The following is an 11,763-nucleotide window of genomic DNA, read 5'->3' as shown; positions in this document are numbered from 1 at the left end:
AATAAATTAATTAATTAATTAATTAATTTGTATGTGTATATAGCTTATCTCCCAAACTAGACCCTTGGTTCCTTAAGGAGAAAGACCATGTCATATACTACTGTCAGAATATGCAACTGAGTGTTCTCCCTACCACCAGTGTTACTTCTTACTAGTTTTGTTATCTTTAACAAATCATTTAACATCTAAGCCTGTGCCTCATTGAAAAATATGAAAAAAAAATACAAAAGTTTAGTGGTACTTTGGGAGGCCGAGGCGGGTGGATCACGAGGTCAGGAGATTGAGACCATCCTGGCTAACACGGCGAAACCCCGTCTCTACTAAAAATACAAAAAATTTAGCTGGGTGTGGTGGTGGGCGCCTGTAGTCCCAGCTCCTGGAGAGGCTGAGGCAGGAGAATGGCATGAACCTGGAAAGCGAATGCAGTGAGCCGAGATCGCACCACTGCACTCCAGCCTGGGAGACAGAGTGAGACTCCATATCAAAATAAAAAAAGAAAAAAGTTTAGTGGTTAAGAGTACAGGTTCTGGAAACACTCTGCCTAGATTTTAATCCTTGGACTGCTATTTGTTAACTATATGATATTGGGTAAATATCTGAATCTTTTTGCACCTCCGTTTTTTGTTTTGTTTTGTTTTAATGTACAAACTAGGAAGAATAGCCTTTTCAGAGTGTTGTTGTAAAGATTAAATGTAATGTGGCGTAATGTGGCATGCAAATTGCTTAGAATAGTTTAGGTTCCATAGCCAGTCCCATAACCATTGCTCTCAAAGACTCTTGATTCTCTTGCCTCTCTTTCTCTTCTACCAACTTAGGACAACCCCTACTCTACACTTTCTGTGTATGTACACTAAAACAGTTGAAAATTACTGGAAAAAAAATCACCCAGCCATGCTAAAGGAACTCATTCCAAATTATGACTGTAAATTTCAAATGGCCACCCAACATTGACAGATGATAATAGTATACCCGTTAATAAAACTGGCTTTCTTGACCACAGATGAGGTTAACAACAAAAAAAAAGAAACAAACAAAAACAAAACTGGCTTTCTTGCTCTTTAAGACAGCTAATTCACACATTACCCCTTCAAATCTTTAGTGTTCATTCCATTATCCACTTTCAGTGTATGACCTTACCTTCACATAGAAAACTGATACAGAGAACTACCTCATTTTCCACCACCAATTCTACCAACTTACTGGCATAAGTACCTACAAACCCTATCTTCCTATCTACACAGGGGAAGAATTATTTTAGTTCCTACTGAATACTAACTTCTCTAACTGTGCTCTTGATCTTATCCCCTTTTACTCCTGTTATCCTTTTTCTTTCCTGCATTGTCTTATTCTCTTTTTACCAAAATTGTTTCCATTGGCAAACATTTTACAGTCTGTCTCATCCTGTATTGTTTAAAAACCACACATCAAAAACAAAAAAGAATAACTCTTTACTCCACTTCTCCCATAAGTTAGTCCATCATTTAAAAATTTTTCTTTATAGCAAAATTCCCCCAAATATTCAAATTCACTCTCTCACTTTCCCACTTCCCATTATCTTCTCAACATACTCCAATCATATTCCAATATATTCCTATCACACTCCAAATATATTCCAATCATATTAATAACCAATATTCCAGGGAAACCACTCTTGTCAAAGTCATCAATGACCTACATTTAGTCAAGCTAATGGTCAACTCACTATCCTCAGATAACTTGAGGTTTTAACACAAGCCCAATGCATTGGACTACCACTACCTTCTTGAAGCACTTTCTTCTTTAGAATTCGACGCCAGAATCATTTGATTTTCCTGTCTTGCTTCTTAGGTAACTCCTTTTACATCAGACTTTTAACTGTTGGAGTGTTCCAGGGCTCTGTCCTAGGCCTTCTAATCTATTTATACTCATGCTCTCAGTGACTTCATCTAGTTTCACAGGTTTATATGTAATTTGCATATTGAAAACTCCGATTTGAAACTCCAGCTTGTGAAGCAGGTTCACTGTGTACTGATTACCAACTTGTCTGAGTATGGTGAGACAGAATACCCATACACAGGAAGTTACATGAAGCAGATGTATTACTTACAGATAGGTAACAAGGGACAACAGAAGCCTAGGATTCATTGTGAACTGGTCCTGTGAGTCTCAGGAAAGCTGCCCAGGGCAAATGAAGTCTTCATGTGCCACAATTGCACAGCAGCTGAAGAACCCCAGAAAGCAGTCCACCTGGGTTTGATGTTCTGAGGTCAAAGGACGTGCTGGGCTAAAGAACTGAAGGACAGAGCATAGGCTGCTCTGGCTAGCTCCTCCTTTATCTCTGAATGTTGCATTCCCAGCACATTTTATAGTTATTCTTAAGAACTTCAAGTGAGAAAAGGAGGCCAAGGCCACCCAGAGAACTGTCCTGAGCAGCTGCGCTCAAGATTAATATAACCAATTGCCTTCTTAATGATTCCATTTAGATGCCTAATAATCTGGCCAAAGCAGAGTTATTGACTCTGGCCACAAATTGGCTTCTCTATAAGCCTTTCCCTATTTTAGGAAATGGCACTGTCATCTACCTGGTTTCTCAGGTCAAAAACCTAGAAGAAAATCTTCATTATTCTATTTTGTAATACCCTCACTGTTGACAATTTGTAAAATAAGCTAGATTTTAAGCACATCTCACATCTCCATTACTATAAGCCTTGTCCAAGACACTATAATATTTTATCCAGAGTTTAGATTCTGGGCTACTAAAATAGCTCCCTGATAGATTTCCCTGTCTCTACTCTTGACTCCTAATCTGCACCCTTTCTATCCTCCAGACAATCATAACTATCTTTCTACAGCATAAATCAGGTTATATCATTCTCTTTCTTAAAATTGTCCAGTGACTTTCCATATCCACAATTGTCTTAGTCAGTCTACACTGCTATAACAAAAATAGCATAGACTGGGTGGCTCAAACAACAAACATTCATTTCTCACAGTTTTGGAGGCTGGGAAGCCCAAGATTAAGGCACCAGAAGATTCAGTGTCTAGTGAGGGCCCACTTCCTGGTTCATGGGTGGCTGTCTTCTTACTGGCCTCACATGGCAGAAAAGTCAAGGGAGCTCTTTGGGGTCTCTTTTATTAGGGTACTAATCCCTTTCATGAGGACTCCATCCTAATCATCTCCCAAAGGCCCCACCTTCAAATATAAATTTAGGGGGACACAGTCAGTCTATTGCAGCTGTAATAAAAAATAAATAAATAAACAAACTCCCTGTTATGGCCTACAAAGCCTTATTCAGAAATTGCCTACTTCTCAATCCATTTTTCATTACCCAGTCACAATAGCTTAATTTTCTGGTCTTTACACACATCAAGTTCATTCTTGAGTCAGGAACTTTGCATTTGCTTGAAAGGCTTTTCCCCCATATTTTTCAATGGTTGTTGCTTTCTCACCATTCAGGTCTCAACTCAAATGTCCTCCTCTTCAGAGAGACATTTCCCTAACCATCTTAGGAAACAGCACTCGCTACTCCCGCAATTTCATATCACTTAGCATTACTGTCTCTTCTCTATATATTTATCAATATCAGATACTAGTTTACATATTTAATGGTTTTATTGCTGTATCCTCCTTACCAGTCTAAAACCCACTGAGAGCAGAGACTACTTCTATGTCTTTTAAGTAACTGTGTCCTTAGTACTTATAACAGTGTTTGGTACATAATATATACCAAGTAAATGCTGTTGACTGACTTGACTCCTCCAAGGAGGCTACTTCTTTACTATTCCATGACTTGATAGAAACAAAAAACTATTTTGTACATATATGCTTAAAAATAATTTTATATTCAGTGTGCCATTACAACTTGAAGTAGGCCTCAGATAGTCAAGAAAAATTCTATTATAATAAAACAAATGTTTACAATGTTAGACTATTTTAAGTCTTCATCATCTACATATCTTTTATTTGGTTTATTCATATCGAATATAAGCTTTCCAATTCCTTATTTAGTTACCTAGATTCTATAATAAAAATACTACGTTGTTAACTTCTTGGAATTCTGACATGCATAGATGCAATGAAATTAGTAAAGCATTGCATATTCTTAATAATTTGCTGTGCTAAACTCTGAAATGGCTTTTAAAGCACATTTTTAAGAAATGAAAACAAACATACCTCTTGTCCATGGCCTCCTAAATTTATTATCAGTAACTGCTACATGGTAACTTTCATCTTGATATAAACATGAAGGAATTCGAAGCAATAAAGCATCTCTGTAAAACTTCTTTCTAACTACATTCTGTGGAAGAAAGAAAGATTAGAAAATCTTTTAACATATACTATTTATCTATCAATATTCAGAATATATTAAAATTATACTTTGAAACTTATGTGATATTTCTTTAAAAGTAATACATGCTCCTTATAAAAAACAGGCATACCTAATCCCAGCACTTTGGGAGGCCGAGGCAGGCAGATCACGAGGTCAGGAGATCAAGACCATCCTGGCTAACACGGTGAAACCCCGTCTCTACTAAAAATACAAAAAATTAGCTGGACGTGGTGGCAGGCGCCTATAGTCCCAGCTACTCAGGAGGCTGAGGCAGGAGAATGGCATGACCCGGAAGGTGAAGCTTGCAGTGAGCCGAGATTGCACCACTGCACTCCAGCCTGGGCAACGGAGTGAGACTCCATCTCAAAAACAAACAAACAAACAAACAAAAAACAACGACAACAACAACAACAAAACAGGCATACCTCACTTTATTGTGCTTTATTCTATTGTGCTCTGCAGATTTTTTTTTTTTACAAATTGAAACTTTGTGGCAACCCTATAATGAGCAAATCTGTCTGTGCCATTTTTCCAAAAGCATGTGCTCACTTCCTGTGTCACATTTTGGTAACCATCCCAACATTTGAAACTTTTCCATTATTATTCTATCTGTTATGATAATCTATGATCAGTGGTCTTTGATGTTAGTTACCATTGTAATTGTTTGGGGGTGGCATGAACTGCACCATATAAGATAGCAAATTAATTGGTAAATGTTGTGTGTGTTCTGACAAAACAGCCTTCTGTTAGAAGAAGATGCCAACAAAGACTTTCATAGCCAGAGAGAAGTCAGTGTCTGGCTTCAAACCTTCAAAGGACAAGCTGACTCTCTTGCTAGAAGCTAATGCAGTTGGTGATTTTAAGTTGAAGCTAATGCTTATTTACCATTCTGAAAATCCCAGGGCCCTTAAGAATTATACTAAATCTACCCTGTCTATGATCTATAAATGGAACAACAAAGCCTGGATGATGGCACATGCATTTACAACATGGTTTACTGAATATGTATTAAAGGCCCCTTGTAACATCAGTAGTGGTTTGATGTATTCTCCTACAGATATTTTTTCTAGGTTAAGCTAAAACACATGTGTAAGTACTTGACAAAAAACGGGATCACATTATTTACATATCACTTAGCAATGTGCTTTTTTTCACTAAACAGTATAATGTGGATGTCTTAACTTTTGTTTTATCTTTGCATTATTTCCTTTGTTACAACCAGCAAATTCATTTCTAATTTTTAAAAACATATCTAATAAAGGGAACTGTTTCTTTAAAGGAATGTTAAATCAGTTAATAAGTTTGTAAATGAGTCAGTGTTCTCTTTAATTTGGCTCTGCCTTTACTTTCCAACTTTATCTTCCATTACTCTAACTAGTCTCTCTAAATAGACTAGTCTCTTCACTACCTCCCTTAATGTTCAGTGGTCACTCCCTGGTTAACACCATGGTCTACACTGTACCTCTGAAAATGTCCTGTTATTCTTCTCTATCGAGATCCAACTCATCTTTCAAGGCCTATCTTAAGCAATATCTCTTCTATGAAGCCCTTCCCCAGTGATTCTCATTTCTCACATAATTCATTATTCTATGTATTTGGACAAATGATAATTTCTTGCATTATTTCCCAAGACTTTTTAATGTTTGCTGAAGTGTTATAACATATTCAGTAAGAAGTCCTTATTATCCAAGGATAAGTGGTAAAGAGAAAAAGATTACTTATGGTAATTTATATCAAATAAGGACCAAAGATTCACAGTAAATAGGAAAACAAAAAAAAAAGGCCGATTAGTATTTAATCTAAAAAGTGAAAGTTATAAAAAGTTTCATAACAAAATTTCATTTATAATTAGTTATAATTATTACTTTTTGTCATAATTTTCCCACAAACTGTATTATATGATGATATGCATGATACTACTCATTGCTTTACCTTTGATCATGAAAAAAATATTTTTAGAAAATGTTTGAAGATTTTCCCAAGGCATCTCTGACTCCTTTGATATTCAAACCATTCTCTTTCTCTTGTCTGTCAACTGATCTAATTTTGCATGATCTTCATAATATCCTTACTTGTTATTTAAGTGGTTCCTCAATACTGTTTTCACGAACTTGACAAAGTCCTGCATCTTTTGCAAGATTTGCCATTGATTAGTATTGTATTTGTATTATATCACAGAGTGTCGTATACCAGCAGAAACCAAAATACCATGGGCAAAAAATAAGTTTCAGGATGTTTGAATACAGACTAATTTTGCAAGTGGCCAATACATATGTTTTGTTATGATGACTTTTGATTCCTACAATGGTATCTTTTAACTACACATTTGCTTCTCTCAGTTATGAGGGAATAATAAAATCAGAAGATGCTTGCATGTGTTTCTCATTTCCTGTAAAATGTAGCACAGTTTTGTTATACTGGAGTAATTTTTTTCTTTGGTAGATGGGGTCAGTGTTACAAAGAAAAAAAATTTAACTTGTCAACTAAGATCGTAAGAACAACAGACTGTTGAATGACAGTTATTCTATTTAGTTTCCTAACAACATGTCTGGGCTCAAAATTTAGCTCTGACAATTATAAAAGCTATTTAACTTATGTGGAAACTAGTTTTCTAACCTATAAAATTGTAAAACCTGTAAAATAATAGTATCTGCCTCACAAAGTACTTATGATGATAAAATGATAGTAGGATAGTGCAAAAGTAATTGCGGCTTTTGCCATTTTAATTAACTAATGGCAAATTAACGGCAATTCCTTTTGCACCACCCTAATATAATCCATCAGAAGGGTAAAGGATCTCCCACAGAAAGTGGTCAATGCATGCTATTAGTATTATTTTATAAAGATAACTGGGATGTTTTTTTCTCCACTCATTTCAAGAAAGATCACTCCAGATTGTTAGCAAAATCACCCTAAACTTGTCAAGAGTTTCCATTTTTTTTCTCCTGACAGCTTTGGATTCATTTTAATTGTTTGATTTTAATCGTTTGATTATTTTAATTTAATAATTTCCTTCCAAAAGTGGCCTTTTTTTTTTTTTTGAGATGAAGTCTCGCTCTGTTGCCCAGACTAGAGTGCGGTGGTGCAGTCTCTGCTCACTGCAACCTCCATTTCCTGGATTCGAGAGATTCTCCTGCCTCAGCCTCCCAAGTAGCTGGGATTACAGATGCCCACCACCATGCCCAGCTAATTTTTTGTATTTTTAGTAGAGACGGGGTTTCACCATGTTGGCCAGGCTGGTCTTGAACTCCTGACCTCGTGATCTGCCCGCCTTGGCCTCCCAAAGCGCTGGGATCCCACCGCGCCCAGCCAAAAGTGGCATTTTAAAGATACTAAATGTGGAAAATAATTTTCAATAAATCTAAAAGTAATTAGACTATTAAACAATCTAAGGATTACTGCAAAATTATCATAAACAAGTTGAGCATCCTTAATCCAAAAATTTGAAATCCAAAATCCAAAACCTGTTGAGTACCAATATGATGCCACATGGGTGGTGAAGATATTGGCACTTTTGCTTTTTGATGGTTAGTTCAGTGTACACAAACTTTGTTTCATGCACAGAGTTATTTTAAATATTATATAAAATTACCTTCAATCTATGTGGATAAGATGTATATAAAATATAAATAAATTTTGTGTTTAGACTCAGGTCCCATCCCCAAGATCTCATTTTATATATATAAAAATATTCCAAAATCTGAAAAAAAATCAGATATCTGAAATACTTTTGATCCTAAGCATTTCAGATAAGGGATACTCAACCTATATTGAATGTAGTTAACACTTTTTACATCATAATTGTCAGTAAATAGACAGTAAGCCACTAACACTCTACCTCATATAAATAGTCTATTGCATGATATTTCAATGCTGAAAACATATCTTCTTTCTTTCAAAGCAGTGCAAACTCCAACATCTGGAAATACAAAAATTAAAATTAAACATTGGTAAAATAGCAAGTCAAGTGCAGAAAATCTCAATCACAAAACTTTGGTTCACTCATTTTTAAAAAGGCTCTGAATGATAATCATTGGTGAAAAATAATATACATTACTATAATTTTAAATCTAATATGAAAATAATGTATATTGATATAAAATTGAATATTTTCTCTTATTGTTTAAACCATATAGCTGTTAGTTGGTTGGTGGAAATATATTTAATGTGATCATTTTGTCACAAAAGAGGTTGAAATTCACAAGACTGCCAGAGTGGTGTTCCCAGAATAACCACATTTCTCAAGTGGTCTTGAAATTGGATAACCAAGGGGAGAACTCTGTGCTGAAACAGTGGAGGATTTGGAAAATTGGGAAACAATTCGTGAAACTGTTTCCATTCTCTCACTTAGAAAATAAGAAGTCTAAAGTCTAAATTTTCTAGTAGCTTGCTCATTTGGAATAAAGCAACTATGGCATATTGGTAAATCAACAAATCCATCTAATGAAGCAATAAGTAAAATTTAGAATGCTGAACTTGTCTGGGATGGTTCTCATTTACTTGAGAACTCAAGGAATTACAGCTTTGAAGTTACTCTAGGACAGAGTAACTTCTGTGTAAAACTTTCAGGAAAACTTTCAGAAACTTTCAGTAAAAAACTAAAAACAAACTTTTAAAACAATTCAGGCCAGGCGCATTGGCTCACACCTGTAATCTTTGAGAGGGTTACAAAAAAAGAAAGCACTTTGAGAGGCTGAGGTGGCAGAGCACTTGAGGCCAAGAGTTTGAGCCCAGCTTGGTCAACATGACGAAACCTCATCTCTACTAAAAATACAAAAATTAGCTTGGCGTGGTGGTGCACACCTGTAGTCCCAGCTACCCAAGAGGCTGAGGCACTAGAATTGCTTGAGCCTGGGATGTGGATCCAGGTTGCAGTGACTGACCCAAGATCACACCACTGTACTCCAGCCTGGGCAACAGAGCCAGACTCTATCTCAAAACAAAAACAATCCAGAGCACAATTAGTTTATTAATGACTCAGAAGGATTTTTGGATATTACAATATGTTTTCCAATTAAAATGAGACACATATGTTATCTGAATTGTCTTTAATAGTGTTAGATTCTGTGGTGTGGAGAATATATAGTGTGGCCACTCTCTTTCACTCCTAAACAAGACCAATGTGGCATTATTTTACTAGTGGCTACTTCTCTAAGAATATTTCCCATCATTGCACCTCTATGTCTTTTCCACCCAGTGTATCACTGATCTTTCAAGCAAATATTGATTCTAGAATTTCCATTTCTTGGTGTTGCACTTTCAGAAGAAACTGATCGTCTCATTCTAAAAGACATGTCAAAAAGTTAACAACAAACTAAACTCTACTGATTGTACCCATTCAGCTTATTGTCAGCATTTATATTAACTTTTCTTTTTTTGTGAAGCCTAGTATTTCTATTAGCTTCATATTTATCACTCTCACCAATTACCTTAAGAAATAATTACTTTTGTATTGAAGTCAACCACTGAAATTCATGCTAAATATGGACTACTTAATAAGATGCCATATGTTATATACATGCTTAGAACCCCATTTATCAAGTTTATTTCATTGCAATACAGATATCGAATACATCTAATAGTGGTGGGTGGATGCAAAAAAGATAGATTGCTCTTATTTCTAAAACCAAAGATACGGCAGAAACAAACAAAATCATGGTTAGAGAGTGGGGAATTTAAATTTATCTAGTTTTGAATTGCAGCAATTCTCAAATTTTTTTTTTTTTTTTTACCTTTTTCTAAAGATTTTCTCTCATGCTACTTCCTGACTGACATCTACTGGGCCAAAATGGAAATGCACACGATAATGAGGTCAGGCACAAGGCCAGGAAGTAAGCTTTCCCAAGATGATGATGATGATGATTAATTAATTAATCAAATCATTTTTTGAGACAGAGTCTCCCTCTGTCCCCCAGGCTGGAGTGTAATGGTGCGATCTCAGCTCACTGCAACCTCCAGCTCCCGGGTTCAATAGATTCTCCTGCCTCAGCCCCCTGAGTAGCTGGGATTACAGGGGGATGCCACCTTGCCCGGCTATTTTTGTATTTTTAATAGAGACGGGGTTTCGCCATCTTGGCCAGGCTGATTTCGAACTCCTGAGCTCAGGCAATCCTCTCGCCTCAGCCTCCCAATGTGCTGGGATTACAGGCTTGAGCCACCATGCCAGACCCCAAGGTTATTTAAAAGCACTCACAGGTGAATGTGAATCTTTGGGCTGGCTCCCCACCTCTCCCCACCAGCCTAAGGTATCAGGAGCTTTCTGCCTTTTTCACTCCCTCGCATAAAAACCGCACTTTAAAAAACCGTAAGATCCGCCGGAAGCGGTGGCTCACGTCTGTAATCCCAGCACTTTGGGAGGCAAGGCGGGCGGATCACTTGAGGCCAGGAATCCAAGACCATCCTAGGCAACATAGCAAAACCCTGTCTCTACAAAGAATACAAAAATTAGCCTGGGCCAGGTGTGGTGGCTCACACCTGTAATCCCAGCACTTTGGGAGGCCAAGGCGGGTGGATCACTTGAGGTCACGAGTTTCAGACCAGCCTGGCCAACATGGCGAAACCCCGTCTCTATTAAAAATACAAAAATTAGCTGGGCATGGTGGCGCCCGCCTGTAATCCCAGCTACTCGGGAGGCTGAGGCAGAAGAACCGTTTGAACCCGGGGGGCAGAGGTTGCAGTGAGCTGAGATCGCACCACACTGCACCCCAGCCTGGGGGACAGGGTGAGGCTCTGTCTCAAAAAACAAAACAAAACAAAAAAAAAAGCCGGACATGGTGGCGGACGCCTGTAATCCCAACTACTCAGGAGGCTGAGGCAGGAGACTCTCTTGAACCTGGGAGGCAGAAGTTGCAGTGAACCGAGATCACGCCACTGCACGCCAGCCTGGGCGACAGAAGAGCGAGACTCTGTCTTAAAACAGACAAAAGCATGACACCGCAGAGAAAGCGAGGTGCACTTATTTTCCCTTATTGTTTAGCCCATATGACTTCTAGCTGATGTTTTTTCTCCTGACAGCTGTGGATTCATTTTAATTATTTGAAATCCCACCAGCATCTCTGAGCCCTTCACATCTTCTATTCTCGGGTTAAGTGGACGGTGGGTCTGAGGTTTTGTCTCTACAGAGCCACATTGGTGGGGCCTCACAGATGTGTTTTCCTGAGATTCCTGAGCTGCCATACTTCTTTGGTCCCACAGGACCTTTTCTTCCCCTCAGCCCTCAAAAACACCCTCTCACCTGCCTTCAGCCTCTCACGGCTCCTACCTGAGGTAAAATCGCCACTTGCGAGGTCTTCCTGGGGTAAAATTCGCGCCCACTGGACACGTGACCGCTGAGCCTGGACTCTGTGCTTCCATTGGCCAGACCAGGCCCCGCCCCTGGCCCGCCCCTTGGGCTCCCGACACTTCTATCGGCGAGTGGGCACAGCCTAGGGAGCTGAGGCTTGTGGGGTCCGAG

At 38.0% G+C, this 11,763-nt stretch overlaps 1 protein-coding gene across 1 annotated transcript in view; it reads right to left on the bottom strand.

Moving 5' to 3' along the window:
- SHOC1 (shortage in chiasmata 1) overlaps positions 1 to 8,459 on the bottom strand; it is a 108,333-nt gene extending 99,874 nt beyond the window's left edge. The window contains exons 1-2 of the mRNA XM_015436862.3: positions 8,149 to 8,459; positions 4,154 to 4,277 (exon numbers count right to left, since the gene is read on the bottom strand). Coding sequence (XP_015292348.3) covers positions 4,154 to 4,277; positions 8,149 to 8,193 — 169 coding nt within the window. The 5' untranslated portion in view covers positions 8,194 to 8,459. The remainder of the gene's footprint in view (positions 1 to 4,153; positions 4,278 to 8,148) is intronic.
- Between the last annotated feature and the right edge of the window lie 3,304 nt (positions 8,460 to 11,763).

Source organism: Macaca fascicularis, chromosome 15, assembly GCF_037993035.2.
Source record: "Macaca fascicularis isolate 582-1 chromosome 15, T2T-MFA8v1.1".
Lineage (NCBI taxonomy): Eukaryota > Metazoa > Chordata > Mammalia > Primates > Cercopithecidae > Macaca > Macaca fascicularis.
This window is presented reverse-complemented; position numbering and strand designations above follow the sequence as displayed.